Genomic DNA, 18,913 nt, shown 5'->3' on the forward strand with positions numbered 1-18,913 from the left:
CTTCCTGCCCTTTGGGCAGGGGGCTGGACTCGATGATCTCCCGAGGTCCCTTCCAGCCCTAATGTCTATGAAATCTATGAAATAAAAATTGGCACGGTAGGCATTTTAAGGATGTCCCAAAGCTGTTAAAGAAGATTAAAAGCTTCACTAAAATTGTTTTTAGTTTCAGAGGAACTGTGTCCTGACCTAGACGGCTGAGCTAATCACATTTTTAATGACACACTGTGAATTTTACTGATTGCAAGCATCAGTTGCGGTTAGGAGTCTTATAAATACAAACAACTAAGATGTCAGGTGGGAGAGAATGCCTGCTCTATACATGTTGTGTTGTTACAGCCATGAATCTCCAAAAAATATACAAGAAGATAGATTTGTTTGGCAATATATTTTACTTGAACAATGATATGGCTGAAAGATGCCTCAGCCAAGCTTTCAGGTACACAATTCCCATTCCTCAGTTGTGCCTGCTCTGTAATGAACACCTACAGTGGCCATTCTTCTGGTTTTAAAGAGGACAGCCTAGTTTTCTGCTGTTCTCTCCTCTGTCGCATTGATACAAAACCAGACACCTTTGTCAAACTGGTGGAAGTCTATGGAGGCAAACAGAAGACATAAAGGCATCCAGTTTCATATCAACAGGACAGAGTAGCAGAAAACTGGGTTGTCCGCTATAAAACCAGACGAATGGCCACCCTATGAGCATCCCAAACTTTCCAAAACAGAAGCAATGCAGCACTACTTAAGACAATAAGGGGACATATTTATATTCATCACCAGAGGCTTACTTGGACATCAGCAAGAGTCTGGCGACTGAACCATTTGGTACTTCCACATGTCCAATTCTTGATGAAAAGAGAAAGGATCTGAGAGCAACAGGAAGCTTAAGGAAAAAGTAAAAACAGAGCAGCTCAAGGGGAAAAAAAAAAAGTTCTGCATACGTTTCATGAGGATACAGGTATGTGAGTTCTCTAGATACCTAGGCTCTAGTTTTCTAAAACAATGAAAAAATTAAAATGAAAAATATTTTCTAGAATGAAAACAACATCTAAAAGATAGTCTTCCTAGGACTTGTGTCCCAATGTAGTGGCTTGGCAAGTCTGTGGATAATCAAACTAGCTGTAAGCAGTGACTAATCCAAGATAACTTATTTGAAAAGTACTTGACTAACTGATATATTCTGCCTGTGCTGTTATTTTTCTCACACTCAATAAATCATGCATCAGGGCAGTAAACACCTGCATAGCATCCTCTGACCACCTTCACCTCCTTACACCAGAGGACCCTGCCATGCTTTCTCCACCTCTTTTGAAGCCCTCATTTTAAAAACTCACAACCACGCATCTGTTCCATTTTGCATCCATGCCATTTAGGCCTAAACTAGGAATTTTAACTGCTTGAAGACATTAAAAATCAAAACTAAACCAAAATGCACTTTACCAGAAGTAGCAGCACATTACTTCGACCAGGCTCCACACTATCTGTATAGATTGGGCGCTTCAGTGGAGCTTTTTGGCACTCTTTGCCAAAGCCGATTCAATCAGCTATTAGATAAAAGCACCCAAAAAGCCCTGCAGAAGCACCCAATCTATACAGAAGTTGGACGAGCTGGGTCCATCTAACATGCTGCCTCTTCTGGGCATGCACTGGGTTTAGCTTGGGGCAGGTGGAGTTTAAAATGTGATTTCTGTTTGTTTAACATCTGCAAGCAGCCTAAGAGACATTTTCCATCTCACTGAGTAGTAAATGCAGTGTGCCTTCATATTCACTGGTTCAACAAGTAGTAATCTAGCCTTACTTCCACATTTTAGTTTAGAGAAGACCTTACTTGATCCTTGCTTTTTTGTGTGCACGGTCCCTTATTTTGGGAAAGTGACCATGGCTGTTTTTCTAGCTATTGTCTCTTTGAGACTCCAAATAAGCCAAATAATAGCCAAAGAACCTTTTGCAATACATTAATTTTAAATGAGAAAGATTCACTTGGATCCTTTGACTATCCAGTTTAGACCACTGCCTCATTGTATAAATATGTTAAGTGTTACTGAAACATCCCAAATAACACCAAAAAGAAAAAAAAGCACTGACAAAAGTATGTGGTTATGATCTCAGAGTTTTATATGAATAATCCTGCTCATAATTCAAGTAATCTAAAAAGTACTTCTTAGAGTTCCTGTTCAAACATCTTCCTCAAAGGGCAAATCTTATCACTTTTTGATTGAAAGATGAATGTTACAAAACTAAGTTCAGTCTCAAATTTTCCTCTCCTTTTTCTCCCTTATCTCCAGTTATTTAAAATGCCTGGGCAAGGGAAGCTGTACCTTATTGTGACAAAAAAAAGACATGTCTATGTATAATATTCTTATTCAATTTTATTAAATGATGATTGCATCATTGAATGCCTCAGTGTATAGCAAGTTGGCATGCAACCACAAGTTTCTGAAATATATACCATCCACTTAGGAGAAACTGCTGACTGAAGTCATTAGGATTAACATCTGGGCTTCAGAAAAAACTGAGAAGCAGGGTGCCTGTGCTGGAAAAACAGTTCGACTAAGCTTATCAGCTGGGAGGAGAAAAAGAAAAATGGAAAAGTTACCAAACAAGAGAATGAAGTTGAAAGAGCAGAGGGGTTTATAAAGGCTAAGTATGCTGGGACAGAAAAAAAGAGTAAAGCAACATGCTTTCATAAAAAGCAGACCTTTGTCAGAGAAGGAAAGAAACTGGCTGCAGAAGACAGTGATTTATGAAGCCAAAAGAGAAGGGCTACTGAGACAGGGAAGTCCCAGATCTCCTAGAAGACTCTAATCAATCTCCAAATACTGAAGACTTGCGTCAATCCAGACCAAGAGCAAAGGATCCATCTAGTTCAGGGGTGGGCAATTATTTTGGGCAGAGCACCACTTACTGAGTTTCAGCAAGCCATCGAGGGCCGTATGACAGGCAGCCCCGGGCAGATTAATATTAATTTTCTAAATTTTTTAGGGGCTCCGCAGGCCGGATACAATCTGGCCCCCAGGCTGCAGTTTGCCCACCCCTGAACTAGCTGCATGAAAGGACCCAAATACAGCTGTCTGGCAAGTGTCCACCACAGGGAGTTCTGACAGAGATGAAACAGCAGAGGTCAACAAAAAGTTTTCCCTCCAATCTGAACTTCTACAGCTTCATTAAAACATTATTGTCTATAATTTTATGGGAGGATTTTTATACAGCAGGCATAAAGTAGCCACCTCTCATGCAATCAAGATATGTATACCTTTTTTCTAAGCGCAAATATCTCCTCAAACATGCAGTTGCATAACGTGCATGCAATATCTTGAATTATACAAATTTAAGGGTCTTTTAAAAGTTAATGTTGAATATTTCAAAATTGTCTAACACACGTGCTGAGCAGGGGTGCACCAGAAGAGATTTTGTGTGCTAATACCAATTTTTAAGGAGACATATCAGCCAATACCAACTTGATTTCTGATACAGCTGCGTGCAGCTGGTAAGTCTACTGTGGTGGACAGGGAGAGGGGAAGAAAGAGGTGTGGGAGGCCACATCAAGGCCCCTGTGGTGAGGGAGGGAGTGAAGCTGGGGCAGGGGTGGCTCCCACCATAGTGTGGAGGGCACGTGTGTCCTCGGATCTGTGTGAGGTGGGGCAGGGTGGGAGGGGCTAGGCCATACTGTGCTCAAGGTGGGTTGCAGCGTGCTGGGAGGAGGGCTATGGGGGGTGGCACACTAAAATTTTACCATAGCCCCCTCACAGTGCTGCTGCCGCCCAGTGCGCAGCTTGGCTCAGCCCCTGCCCCACAACATGCTGGGAAGAGCCCAGCACTGCCCTAGCCCCAGCCCCAGCCCACCCCACCCTCTCCCTCCCCCACAGATCCAGGAGCACACACCCCACCATGCCCTCCCAGGCTGCATGCTGGGGTGGGAGCCACTCCACCCCCATGCTGCCCAGATGAGCCATGGCTCCATCCCACGCCCTGTCCCACGCAGGCAATGCCTGCCCCAGCCCCACTCCCACTCTCACCACAGGGGGCATTTATCAGCTCCCTATGCCCCATCATTCCCCCCTTATCTTCCACCACAACAGACTTATCAGCTGCATCTAGCTCTCCAAGCTGCCACGCCACCTGCATGCCGTGCTGCGGCTGCATGCATGCATGGACATTTTTCGGCCAAATCAGGCTAATTTCCGATGCAATCAATTTTCTTGGTGCCAATTCAATGTCGTACGGATGTATTGGTGCACCTCTAATACTGAATAGCTAATATGCAGACCTGAATGCAAGCTATTGGTGCTGAGAAAGATGTACCATTTAGCTGGAGAAAGGGACCTAATTTTCTCCCCCCTAGCAAAGTGGTTATCAACCTTTTTTGGAGTCAGGCATAGGTGGCTGAAGGCCACGATAATGGGGCTTAGGTCCCATAAACTAGGCCAGTGACAGCAGCACCACCACTACGCCAGTGCCACACCCAGTGCCCCCCCCCCCGGGATCAAGCCTCCAAGGAGTGCCCCCCACAACTGGCCCAGGCCCCATTCACTCCCCCCGTGCTCCTCTGCTGCCGCACATACAGCACCAGTGCACCCTGACCCTGGAACGGCCCTGCAGGAGGGAGGGGTAGGGTCAGGCAGGCTCCACACCTCCTAGACCCTCAACTAATATTTTTTTAGTACAGCTTATGGAGTCAGGGCACCCCACCCAGCTTTTCTGAATTTGGTGGCACCCCAGTTAAGAACCACTGTTTCGCCTGTCTTCCCCAAGCTCCTCTCATAAACAGAGGTCCACCTGGCCTCACATACCTCTGCTCCCAAAAGATGTTATTTAGGGTTGGACCAGGAAAGCCTGTGGCATGATACAACTCATTTGCCTTTATGTTTTACTGGAGGACCCTTACATGAGGCAAGAAAGCATGTGCCCCATAGCCCTTCCAGATCTGGCTCTGCATGAAGTAAGCAGGGCACTTCTACCTGGCTATGGCAGGGGCCCCCCATGCCATAGCACTCCTAAGGAAGTCTCCACAGCATCCCAGTTGAGAGTCACTGCCCTAAACCATTCAAGAAACCCATCTCTTTCAAAAAAGAAAAGAAAGCTACACTGAAGTTAGTGGCCTCACTAGGAAAAAGGATAAAGTTTGGTTTGCAGCACAATATTACAAATTCAAAAATGTGGCTATCTACTAATTTCATACTTCCCACATCCCACCCTATTTCTGTGCATTGCCCCAAGTGTAGCAACTGTTGTTGATAGTAACAACAACAGTTCTATTAATGTGACTCTTAAAATCCTGTTCCCTACTAGTGAAAGATGTGAATCAGATTTCTTCAATACATATTTACAACAGTATTAACAAGCTTTTTTTCCTTTTTGAAAAAAGCATAAAACCTTTTTGCATAGCCCTGAACAAGTTTCAAGTTTCATTTTGCTTTAACTATATCAATAAGGTTCAGAATTGTGGCTTTCATGTTTGGTATGATAAGACACTGACTGATCCACTGACTTTGAATTACTGAATATCAATAAATATTTACCTTTTCTGTTATTGGGAAGAGAAGTAATACTGCACAGACCGGTCTTGGCACCATGCTAAGAAGTTCTGGCTCCATACCATACACGTCTACAAATTGCCAGTCAGGATGTATACCTAACTGTTTCAGAAACTGAGAAAGAAAAATGCATAGCATTAAGATGATTATGTTATAAATTAACCTTTTAGGCTCATTATACGTTATGTAGGAAATAAATATACTGTGATAGCAATTTTCATTGTGTGCAGATCAAAGTAGGAGGGCAATAAAGGGAAGTAAATATGTTTTGATTTTAATGAACAAACTGGGTAAGTACAATGCTAATGAAGATAAAATAAAAAGACCATAAGCAATTGTAAATATATTTAAGCAGCTGCAGGAAGGGGAAAAAAAAAGTGGAAATCTGTCTGTAGCTTGTCCAAGATTTTCAAGTCAACAATTTTGTAAGATGTGCTTTTGTGAAAGAAATCCCAAAAACTTGCCCCTCCAAGACATGAACAGTTTAAACTGATTAAAATTATATGCATGCATTTACAAAATGCATTTGCCCCCGCCAAGTATTGCTCAGAAGTATACCATGTCCTATATTAAACATAGCCTCAGACTTAATTTGAGAAGTGTATAATGTTCTGGAACCTCTTAATAGATTAAATCAAAGTTTGAGCATTTTACAGTGAGTACATCAGCTGTTCTCAACTTAATGAGACTCAGAAAATACCAGCTCTTACCTTTCACTCACTTGTATATGGAAAAATGGAGCATTTCTTCCATTGCAAGGAACTCAGAAAGACCACAGCAGGTCAGAATACTTTTGACACTATACATTCCCATTTCAGATCTCTGGGTGTATCTGCAGAATCACATGCAGGTATTTGCATACCTAACTGCTAATACTGAGTGGCACCCTGGTTGAGAATTACTGGAGTATACACCATGGATGTTCTTTGGCAAGAAGAGGGGTGTTTAAGTGACATGGACTATATAGTTTTCAGCTGGTTTCTTTCAAGTTGTTCATTAGATTCTAGATCACTTATGTTGCTGTAACAACCTTCCCTATGTTACACCAAAAAAAGGGGTTTGGATCCTCCATTACTATCATCTAGCCACTAAAAAGAGAGAGGGTGGCACACTGTAATTCTCTTTGACAGGGATTCTGACTCTCCAGTTGAAAACCCATGTTCTAAGATGACTCTTTCTGAATAATGTTTTTCTCACTGAAGTTGCTCTTCATTTACACAGCCATCTGTTCCTCTGCTTCAATGGTGGAATTAAGAGCTGCACTCTTTAAAAGATTTTTGAAGCTTCATTTTCACTGCACTTGACTAAAGTCACCATCAGAAATGCTCCTGCAAATTTGATTGGGTCAGTTCAGAGATTACAGATATGAAGACATACTGATGCTGTTCTTCCATAGATTCTAAGAACAGCATATCAATTAGTTTATATCCTATCATAAATACTTTATCTCATATCTGAGACCACATTTTCTACCATCTAAAAGTAGTTTATGTTAGCAAACTTAGGATTTGACAACTTTATGGATTTTCCACGTAGGTTACTCATTTCATACCTTCCTATCATGTTTAGAAAACCCCTAGCCTACATAAGAATCCCATCCACCTGACTGGGATTCATACAAGATAAGGAATGGTGAAGAACATTAATAAACTACTGCAGATACTATTTCCCCGCCCTCCCTCACCAATGCAAAACAGCTAGTGTACTTTAATTAGTAAAGTGACAAACTATAATTTACAGCTACCATTTTGGAAAACCTCACACAGTCTTTTTAAACATTTTCTGCACCTGTGCCACCTTACAGTACAACATGCAAAATCAAGCATAATTGAGGATGGCCAGATTCAGAGTTTGAAGGGAGGTATAAGAACTCAAGAAAAAAAAATTTTAAGTACAAAATGATGACTTTGTGAACTGAATTCTTAATGTATATACCCACAAAGACATTTGAAGAAATAAGCAAATACAGCTGACAAAGTTAACTTATCTCTTGGAGCTTTGAAAGTTTGATCCTGGAGTATCCTAATATAGTTGTTTCCTTCCCAAAAAAGACAATTTTTGAACACTTTCATCCACTCACAGTATCTAGCAATATGTACTATTATCATCACCACAAATCTGGAGGAGAAAAAAAATACTTTCAGATATTCATAAAGGCAAAAATATGGTGCTCAAGAACACTAAGCTTTACTCACGACAAGTCCCTCTAGTCACTTGAGTAAGATTTTATTTCTAAAACAAGAAGTATTTATGGCAGAACATACTGACAATGCCATAAATTAAGCTTTTGGTTCTACACCACCCTTTAAATTTCACCCAAACTAGGACTAGGACTTTAACATTAACTTTTAGTAAAATGGGATTAAAAAGGACAAAATGTAAAGTTCCGGTGGAAAAAGTTCCAAAGGAAAAGCTACAGAATTTTACGTTGTGTTTCTAACCCTGCATGAAGTTCTGGAGATATTCTTCACTTAATGACCTGAACAAATACATTCTATATTAATATAGAAGCGTTTCAGTGCTCTCATGCAGCTGATGAGCATTAAAAAAAAAAAAAAGGAGACTGGTCAGTTTTCTCAGACATCACTCAGAATTCCCTGGACAGCAGGAAAACTAACAAGAGAAGCCCATTTTTGTATTTGGGAACACTAGACCATTAATAGCAAATACACATGGGAGGTAACTGCTTGGAAGAAACCCAAGTCAAAGATAGAAGTGTGAGTAGAAGCCTAGGGAAATACCATCTCTTTCACTCAAGGTCCATACCAGTGCAAAAAACCAGAAAGGCAAGAGTAAAAGAGGAGCCAATTTAACAGCAAAAGAAGTTTTTATTATTTCCATTATCTTAATACCAAGGACCCTTAAAGGACCACGATCTCATGCCTTTTGGCACAGTGTAGGCACAGAACAGCTTGATCTCTACCTCAAATAACTTATCACCTAAGTAGGAGATGCGAGATGGGAGTACAAGGAAACAAAGAAACAATACAGGCAATACTGCCATGACAGGCAGTGGTCATAGCACACCAGCAGCTTAAGGGGTTTTTTGGCATCGACTATACAAAGACAAAATAGAACTTAGAGGCAAGGTAGCTTTATGGATGTTAAGCGAGAACACTTCCCAACCAGGAAGGAAGACATGACAAAAGGTGCTTCTTAGAAAATTTAGTAAGCGGCAGAAGGAGACTAGCATCTTGGTCAACTGTGGCTTCAGAATAAGTGAGAGATGACAGCCACAAAGACCTAGAAAATGAGACAACTGGTTTATTACTAATGTGATACAGAAGGGGAAGCCAGGTGAGAAACTCAAATGAACATGATCAAAATCACAGGCTAAAAGTGATCTTCACAGAAATATCTGATACAAGAAGAAAAAGATTACATGCATCATGGTCACATACAGACATTTAATTTCTACTGGGAGAGTTGCTACTTTCCACTAGAAACCATGATTGTACACTTTCAGGATTTTTCTCCCAGAGTGAAAATAGCTGCTCCAGTAAAAAAAATAAAAACAAGAGACATAGACATTAGGGCTGGAAGGGACCTTGGAAGATCATCAAGTCCAGTCCCCTGCCCCAGGAGCAGGAAGTCGCTGGGGTCATAGGATCCCAAGGAAAACCAAGGTTAAATTATTCCTGGGAAGGTTTCTCCCACAAAAATCAAGCCTTCTGAGAGAAGCTGCAGCACAGTCCTTCAGTGTGCCAGCATGCTTTGATTTTGGTCTACTTCACCCCTTCCCTGGGGAGACAGTGTCACTCAGTCTGGGCTGTATTCTTCCAGCTGAGCAGGGAGCAGAGTATGCCCCCCTGAATGCTTCAATCCCCATGCTGTGCTCCAGGTCTGAAACGAGACGCAGGTTGGGTCAAATAATCAAGGTTGACCCATGTCATGTGCCTTCAGGCAGATTGAGGAGCCTGCAGAGCACACTGAGATGTGTACACAAGAGCCCCCTGATTACTCTGTCAGTGCTGCAGTCTCTCATGGAACATCTGAACAATGCTCTTCAGGTAAGCTTTTTTCCAAGAAAACAAACCCAGAATTGATCCAGAAATCATCTGAACATGTGTATGACAGGACACACAAGATTTTTAGCTATGCATACAGAAGGTCCCATATATCTTACATGTTATGGAGGAGGAAGAGAAACAGAGAGAAAAGTTGTTATGCAATCAAGAGCGGTAACAGTTTTGACTCAGTAACTTGTTAAGTTGTCTGAACACTACATTCAAATTACAGCTGAGGGAATAGGCACGTTTTATTGGGTTCTTTATTGGCAAATCTCAGATACCAATCAAAGATAGCAGCTTGAGGTGCAGTCAGTTATCCACTAAGAACTGAACTGGAACAAACCACCTGCACATAAACCAAGCCATTATTTTTAATGGAAAGTCACAGTGTAGGAAGACAAAGAAGCCACTAGCAGGCAGCAAAGGGTAGAATTAAGGACTCACCTGACTGGCAGCAGGCTGAGCTAGAGCTTTACAGCCACCTGAGCTAACCAGGGAGTCCACCCCTGGGAGCCATGAAGTAAGAAGCTCCTGGTAGTAAAGCAGCAGGGGTCCTGAGTTCAGGAAGAAAGCCACTCCGCAACACAGGGAATAAAGAAAGGTACCTGGGGCGTAGCAGGGCTTGATTATACTGGCAGGCAGCCCTGATTTACGTTAAGCCTTAGAGGAGGCTTGAATACCTGTCAGAGGGCAGGTGCTCACTGTTAAGTTATAAGAGCAGTTTAGCCTGGAGCCCTGCAAGGGTAAGCAAGGCTCACCTAGAGAGAGCCAGCAGCCCAGAAGGGGCTGAATGGGATCGGCAGGGTCCAGCAATCCAGTGAATGGCCAAGAGTTGGGTAGTGGGACAAGCAGGGTCCCGACACCCAAAGAGGGGCTGAGAGCTCTGAGGGCCAAGAGGAGCCAAAGGAGGGACCAGGTCTCACAGCCGAAAGGGAAGTCAATTAAGGGGTCAAGGAATCCAGCAGCCTAGGAAGGAGCTGAGTAAGGGACTGAGGGGACTGGAGACATGGGGCTGTGCAGGACACCGAGCGATCTGAGGGTCCAGAGGAAGTTCACGTGAGTGTAAGCATATGACAACAAGAATGTCTATGAGAATGCCAACTGCAAGGCTTGGGGCATGGTGTGGGGGATGTGCACAGCCACGTAATTAGCCCTTAAGGTTACAGGTGCCTTGCAGAGACATGGTCAAGTTGAGAGAGCCTGTTTGAGCCTGAGGGAATAGCTGAGACTAGCAGGGGAACCCCACTGGAGATTTGGTAGGACTGAGGCTTACTAAGGCCCATGGGCAGCCCATTTTATTCAGCTTTTAACAAGATGAAGGTGTGGGGGGCGAGCAAATTGAGAGAGAGCAATACTAGAGTCAGAGCTGAGCAAGGTGCATCACGTCCACCCCCTGGGTCTCAGACCTGCTACACACAGTAAGCAACATATGCTTTTATGTTATAAACTTTTAGAGTAGAGACTGCGGCTTTTTGGTACAGTGATGCAGCATATTGGTATTCAAAGAATACTCAAGCAATTTGGCTCTACAATTCCATAGTGAAAAGCATCACGTACTTCTCTGTACATTTGGCAGGCTAACTCAGTTGCCTGTAAGCAGTTGCTTTACTTTCTTGTTCAATAAACAAGCAATCTTCCTTTATCAGCTTCTTCTAGAACAGGCACAAGTAGCCAACTCAGTCTTCACAAGTCATTGCTCATAGCACATTATTACATGTACTTAAAAATAATACAGATGAACTACAGGTAAGCAGTCATTTTAGGATACAAGCGTCTCTTCAACTTCAGGAATATCCAAGTAAAATTAACAATTCATACTTGTGATTAATGCCTATTGGTGAAGCTGCCCAGGCTCCTTTGAAAAAACACAAATATCATAACAGTAGATACTTGGCTAAAGCCTTATTTTCAAAAAGCTAGTAATTTTTGTTTTGGAGTCCAGCTGGAGATGCCCTAAAAGCTCTCTAAAGTTGGGCACTAAAATCATTAGATTTACATTTTACTAAGGTCAACTGTAACCCAGCCACTACAGTAGCATTATAAATCCAGATTACTTCAGTAGCATTAAAGCACCATCTAATTTTGTGCCCTTGCTTATACTAACTTTCCCACTTTAAGTACCACTGGTTCAACTCCACCGATCATGCAAGCAATCACAGTAGGCAAAGCACCAACATTAGCCACTCTGGGTGTATCTACACATGCAATTAATGCAATGCAATAAACTCCAGCACATACCACACCAGAGTTCATTGCCCTTGGGTGCCAAGTTTGCACAAGCACCCAGGACTGCAGTACACTGATCTGGATTGGAGTAGCCCTAGCTGGCAGGGAACACAAGGGGTCAGCCTGCCAACCAGGGGCTGCTCCAACTTGGCTCAATGAGCTGCAGAGGGGCTGACTAGGACACAAAGGTGCTTCAGTGCGGGGCTAACCGGCAGACAACCTCCACACTGAAGTATGCTCATGCTTTAGCCAGCCCCATTGTCATCTGCAAGTGTGTTGCTGTGCACTAAAGAACACTGCCATAGAATAGTATTTGTGTTTACAAGTACTAACTTATGGCAGAGTTAATTCATTTCCTGTGGCCTAACAGGGGCAGATGTGTAGACACTAAAACTTTACTGCGGAGCTAATTAGGCAGCTCTGCAATATGAGTCTCACGTAGATATGCCCCCTGTCACCAAAATCATCCGAGTTCCCCAGATTAGCACTCCCCATCAATTATGATACTATGTATTATGCTTCTTCACCAACCACATCATTTTAAGTCCACCATAAAAAGTCAGCAAGGCCCATAGTCTGGAGTGTTTTTTTTTTTAATCTCTTTTAAAGAATTCAGAATAATCAGAGCATTTGATAGTTTAAACACACAACATTTCAGAGAGAATTCATAAAAAATATTCATTAGGAGCATGCTCCATTTACTATTTAAAGAATGTTAAAATACACAATAGAGAAGAACTGAGAAAACTACCAACCTCCCACTTGCATCAGCAATTCAAAAGAGTTTCACAACAGAATACTTCCACTTCCAGTTGTACCAGCTTCACCACTGTCAGAAACAGCATTACTAGCTCTAAAAAAAAAAGTTAGGAGCTCTTTGTTTCTTCATGAAGAGCTACTTCTGGAATCTGTCAGACATTCAAAACTAACAGTGAGCATGCAGAGGCAAGCTACATCAGATCAGATCCCAGTCATCTTTCCGCCTGTTTTGTGAAAGAAAGCAAAGCATGTGGAAATCTTTTTTCAGCAACTAACTGAAAATGATTACTTCATACTGTGGGAATTTAAGGAACACAAGGACAGCAGATTAGTTCCTTACCTGTCTCCCATCCCAATGTACTACCGGGTTGGAGAGCTGCAAGATCTACCTAACCTCTAGACAGTTTCAGCAACTTTTTCAGTGAACACAATTTACAGCAGCCCTGAGGCTGTTCTATTCTGAATCTTGGAATCACCACTGTGGCTGAGACGAAGGTTATGGCATGAAGTTAATATATAGCTATTTCTTACCATCTTTCCCCAATGATCTAGGCCAGGGGTTTCAAACATACAGTCCACAGAACTGCCATCTCGCACACAAGGCTCCTGAAAGGCCTGGGATTTGGGATAGGACCTACCACTGAATTTCAGAGGACAAAGCTCCACTGAGGATGCGCTGGTGGCAGCAAGAGCTAATGACAGCTGTGTTAACTCCCATGGCTCCCTGACACCGCCCACCCCAGTGCCAGAAGCAGATCAAGATCTGGCCTGTGAGGACTCCCATGCTACCCGATCTGACCAGACTCTTTATAAGTTGTTTCAAGGACTCTCTAAACTTCACTGTTAAAAACATGCCATAGTTAAATATACTATATTTTCAGACTGGATCTGTCTTCGTTCAACTTGGAGCCAATGGAACGTGTTCCATCTTTGTCCGCTAGATGTGAAGTACCTAGAGCTTAGTGCCTTCAAGTATCAAGATCTAGAAGTAGACAAAATAAAAAGTAGTCCTCAATGGACTCCATATTTATGCTTCCTCTTGATCACCGTTTCCAGCTCTATCAACCTTGAAGTCTTAGCTGATCAAGACACAGCTTCAATTTTGCCTACACACAAGGCTTTTGACTAAGGTACTCTCTAGGGAAGGGGGGAGATGTAGGTTAGACCTTTGGCTAATGTTACCACTCTGCTTTTATAAAATGTGGTCACTAAAACTATGAAACTTCCTCTTCTGGTTCACATCATTTGATGCAAAAGTGGCCAATCTTTTATACACAGGGGAATAACCTTGGTTCTTATGTGTACAAGGGAATTTGGGACTCTGAATCCCAGTCTCTCACAGCTGCCTCGCTACCTGGGAATGAAGACAGGTAGGATTTCAGATAAACTCCCTCTGGCATTTTCCCACTGGATGACATACCATCCAAATCAATCTGCTGGCTGTTGTGAAACCATGCATTTTATAGGGAAATCAGACACTTATCTTTGGATTATGAATTCATCCTCAACGTCAAGGTCCTAAAAGTAGGCACGGTAATGATAAATCTTATCATGCCAAAGTTCCTTTGGGGCAGCACCTTTTATTCCTTACATTTTCCAGCTGTGAATGTGGAACAAGCAATATTTTCCCCATTTTAAAATGTGTGTTCCAAAGATAAATGTATTTAAGATTTGAAGGTTTTTCAGCAATTCCTAAGATCTTCAGAAGCTCCCCTGGAAATCCATTCCATTGCTGGATCCTCTTGACCAAAAATGCTTTGTACCCAACTCTTTGGCTGTCACAGAAGAATTCAGAGATTGAAACTTGGTCCTTTAAAACAGATGGGGCTTCACCCATTAGTTGCTTTGGAAATTAGGACCAAAAAACCTCAAACTTGCACTGGAAAGGGATCAGAAAAAAAATGAACACATGCAGATGAATGTCTGAAACTAAGCAGATGCAGTCTGTACTGGGTGGAGTTTATCCATAACCTGCACATTCACCTTCAGATGCACTGAATTAAAGTAGTATAGCCTCAACGTATCCAAAAGAAAAGGGCAGTTTCACCTGCTGCTTTCTGGCAAAGAAAGTACTTTTAAGTACCGAGACTATCCTGTTCCTCATTAATCTTGGAGGACCAAAACAAGAAACTCATGCCACAGTGATGAATGGGGCCATAAGCCTTAAAAGAGTGGCAGCATCTCACATAATTCTTTAGAATAAGAACTTCTTCTGAACCCTTCTAATCAATATAATCTGAACATTGCCTTGCCTCAACTAGGACCTGCTGTTCTTCATGACAAAAAAAATTCTTGTAAACACTAACTTCTTAGTAGTGGCAGTGGCTGCATCACTGAAAAAAATCAGACACACAGATGTGTCATTAGAATACGATTTATAGATAAGTACAAAGCACCTTGCTGGAACATGTGGAGCGACAGTAGCATTGAGCAATGTAATCTTGTGACATCATGTTAAGTGGGTTAGCAGTATTTTATGACCCACTGCATCAGACTTCTGATATGTCCAGCACCATAAGCCCTGTGACAGGCCATGCTGAATCATACCTGTGAAGTATAACACTGAAGATATCAAGTGACTCATTTCTATTTCAGAAAGCTTCAAAATAAAAAAAAAAAATTCTTACCATCTGCTCTCTTGTGTTAAATCAACTCTGTGAGTGTAAAGAACAAGATTACAAATAGGATGTTGAACAGGAATGTCCTAGCACTACTAGGTAGCTGTACTACTTTCTCCGTCCCAGCCAAAAAAAAAATTGCACAGAAACCTGCTCACAGGGAGAAAGTCTGAAATTGTTGTGCGTAAATTCTATAAGATAAAGCCAAAATCCCGCAGTCTACAACCATGATATTTTCTGCATTTTCAGAACAGGTGGTGCATTCAAAAGCTCGTCTGTGTCCAGTACTGTATTCAGTTTGGGGTCTCCACTATAGAAAGGATGTGGAAGTTGGAGAGATTCCAGTGGAAGGCAATGAAAATGGTTAGGGAGCAGCAGCACATGACTTCTGAGAAGAGGCTGAGGGAACAGGGCTCATTTAGTCTGTAGAAGAGAAGACTGAGAGGGGATTTGACAGCAGCCTTCAAGCACCTAAAGGGAGGTTCCAAAGAGGATGGAGCCAGACTGTTCTCAGTGGTGGCAGATGACATAACAAGGAGCAATGGTCTCAACTTGAAGCAAGAGATGTGAGAGAATTTTCCCTAATATCCAACCTAAACAAGGAGGTTGGTAAAGCATTGGAACAGGTTACCTAGAGAGATGGTGGAATCTCCATGCTTGGAGGTTTTTAAGTCCTGGCTTGACAAAGCCCTGGCTGGAATGATCTAGTTGGTGATGGTCCTGCTTTGAGCAGGGGTTGGACTAGACGGTCTCCTGAGGTCCCTTTCAACCTCAATTTTCCATGATTCTGACATGTTCTGTAACATTTTCTGAAAGCTTTTGAATTTAGATCACAGAATACAGGCTTGTGTTTCAGATTTATAATACACTTCAAGGAACATTTTAAAATAAACTTTAACAAAAAGTCCTTTCCAAGTAAGAAGTACATATGCTTGTAGAAGAGACCTACCCTGCTTATAACAAACAAAAATCCCATAACTGAGTTTAAAATACCTAAGCTATATAGTTTTGTTCTAAACTCACGTTGAATCTCCTCGAAGGAAGCTCAAGTTTAGAGATATTCCCATTGCTTACATGAAAGACGTTGTACAGAAAAATCATTAAATTTTACTCCCCCCATCAAGCAAGCAAAAAAAAAAAAAAAAAAAAACCAACACAACCTAGCATAGTTCTGATATTTAGAAAAGGAAATCAGCTTTCCCTCAGTTTTATTTAATGGCTAATGAAAGCTCAGTAGGGGCATCTACATATGTGCTTTACTGCAAAGTTTACCCATTAGCTCTTCAGCAAAGCATTACTGTTCACACATGTGACAACACATGTGTAAATGGTGAGCAGGTCTGACTGGGTCACAAAGGTGCTACAGCATGGGTGCTGCTTGCTAGCTAACCCTGCACTATAGCACCCACGTGCCCCAGCCAGCTGCAACACATTGAGCCAGAGCAGAGCAGACCTGGGCTGACAGGCTGACCCCCTGGACCTCCTACCAGCTGGGGCAAAGCTACCCCAGCTTAATGTGCTGAGGTCCTGGGTGCACATGTAAACGCTGTACAGAGGAGCAATAAACTCTGGTGCAAACTGTACCAGAATGTATTCAGGCACACTACAGGCATTTATACACATTTTTTCAACTGAAAACGCATACACTTCAACAGAAAAAACTATTTTTAATTAGGCTCTTGCACTTCACTGGAAGTGTTTGCATGAGAACTGCTGCATTATTCAAGTTAGCAAAACCAAAAGCTGAGAAAATGATCTAGTAATTACCTTCCCTGTCCTACATACTCTGAAGAATTCACCTCATGACTGATTACCATATTGTCTCATATACACACATCCCATAAAACAATACACAACTTGATTTTGAAAGGTAAAATAAAAGTGTCAAAGTTATGGCTGCATACAGCCTGTTGGGCACTGTAGTAACATAGCTTCCCCTTCTCCCTGATGACTGCCACATCACACCCCTTTTTGCACAGAGCAGGGACAGGCCTACTCTTCAGCTGATTCACTTTCCCTTTCCTACTCAGCCAAAGATATTAAGTGAGCCATTAAGTCAATTGACTCCATCAGCTGTCTGAACAGTAACACTGCTGCTGATGCACTGGAGCAGGAATCAAAGCAGAAAGTCAGCTTCCCTGCTTAATAATACAGACACCCCAATTTGGCTCCTGATTTTGAGAAGGGGTGCATGTTTTATGTGAGACTATAGGGTAATCTCTGAACCAGACCCCCCATGCAAAGGAAGAAAGCCTGTTAAGAGTTCCAACACAAGCATCTTGAGGGCAGGCAAAATATTTCACAGAATAATTTAGTTTTAACAACCCACTAGTTTTAAAAAAAGTGATCCTCAGGGGTGGACCCAGAGAGGATGCAATGATGTAGCTGCACCCCCAACTTCCTTTCTGGATTGGGGCACAGACTGGGAGCTTCCAAAGACTTTTCTAAAGCCCTGGAGCAGGTGAAAATCCCTTGCCCCTTTCCCTTGCCTATCCCTGCCCCATCCCCACCCATCACTTGTCACTCCTCTCCCTTTGTCCCAGGGGCAGAAGCTTCAGAGCTGCTTTTGCCCTTCCCAGCCAGCTTGGGCAGGGGGTAGGCTCAACTGGGGCTAGGGACAGAGGCATTGGCATAGTGGGAGAGTAGTTTCCCCCTCCCTGCCTGGTCCCCCAGCAGGGAAGCAGGCACAGGACGAAGGAACCCCTTGCCTGTTGCCACTGCCACTCCCTATCCTCAGCTCTTACACAGCCTGGCTGGGGTGGGGCACAAGCAGCGCTGGAGCATCACCACCCCTGGACAGCAGGGAAGGCAGCAGGCAGGAAATGGGACAGGTCTGAGCACCCAGGAGAAGGGAGGGGAGATTTTCACCTGCTTTAGGGACATAAAATGCTTCCCAAGGCTCCTGGGGCACCAGCAGCAGTAACAGGGGGTGGAGGGGGGGAAAGGAGGCTGGGAGCTGGTAGTGGTGGCTGCAGCCACCCCTGCAGTGAATTTAGAGCAGGACTATACACCTGAACTATCCAATTCACATCGAACCTCCTCAAAGGCAGCTTAAGACCCCAGCCAAGCCATCCTCTACATGCCATAAACTAAACTCTACTTATCCAATGACTGTCAACCCTGACAACCATAGCTAGCACCCTATCCTGCCACAGGTAAAGCCCAGGAACCAAAACAGTCAGTGTCCAGCTTCTGTGAAGCATTGACAATGTTTGCTCCGGAGGCTTTGGACAGTTGCAGAGGAAAGCAGAAATCCCCCACTCTGTCCCAATCTGACCATGGGGCAAAACTCCTTCCTGACCCTGCAGAGGGCAACTGATGCAACCCTAAGCAGAGGGGCAAGCCCCAATAACCAGGGATCTCGTTTTAGGTCCTAGCAGGAGCTCTGGCCCAGCCTGGGCTGCAGCCAACCCCAAACACCTCTGAGGGAGGCTTAAAAGCACCCTACCATGGAGCAAAAAGGGGGGCCACAACCAGCAGAGCTGCTTTTGCCCATCCCAGCCAGCCTGGGCAGAGCTGGACTCACCTGGGGCAGCAGCTTCCCTCCCCCTCCCTGCCCAGTCCCCGGGGGGAAGCAGCACAAGACCACCTTGCCCACTGCCACGCCCCGCCGCAGCCGGGCTGGGTGCTCACCCCACCCAGCCGGGCTGGGTCCAGCAGGGCCCAGACACGTAGGAACGCCCAGAGCAGACGCAGCAACTGCTCAAGACGAGTAGCGCCCGCCCAGGCTCCGGCACAGTCCGGCGGCGCAGGGGGGCGGCCCGGCCCG

At 43.4% G+C, this 18,913-nt stretch overlaps 2 protein-coding genes across 4 annotated transcripts in view; one reads left to right on the forward strand and one right to left on the reverse strand.

The window, feature by feature from the left end:
- The window catches only part of UCHL3 (ubiquitin C-terminal hydrolase L3), a 52,852-nt gene extending 40,217 nt beyond the window's left edge, over positions 1-12,635 (reverse strand). The window contains exons 1-2 of one of the 3 annotated variants that reach the window (XM_019529788.1): positions 12,523-12,635; positions 5,517-5,645 (exon numbers count right to left, since the gene is read on the reverse strand). In XM_019529788.1, the coding sequence (XP_019385333.1) occupies positions 5,517-5,591 (75 nt within the window). In that variant the 5' untranslated portion in view covers positions 5,592-5,645; positions 12,523-12,635. Of the gene's footprint in view, positions 1-5,516; positions 5,646-6,241; positions 7,150-12,522 lie in introns of those variants that run through there. The other 2 variants (XM_019529790.1, XM_019529789.1) reach the window with 2 other exon arrangements.
- A 4,711-nt stretch (positions 12,636-17,346) lies between these two features.
- LOC109306436 (putative nuclease HARBI1) overlaps positions 17,347-18,913 on the forward strand; it is a 7,730-nt gene continuing 6,163 nt past the window's right edge. The window contains exon 1 of the mRNA XM_019529793.1: positions 17,347-17,357. The gene's annotated coding sequence lies outside the window, so the exon portion shown is untranslated. The remainder of the gene's footprint in view (positions 17,358-18,913) is intronic.

This window comes from Crocodylus porosus, unplaced genomic scaffold, assembly GCF_001723895.1.
Source record: "Crocodylus porosus isolate Cpor-Errol unplaced genomic scaffold, CroPor_comp1, whole genome shotgun sequence".
NCBI lineage: Eukaryota > Metazoa > Chordata > Crocodylia > Crocodylidae > Crocodylus > Crocodylus porosus.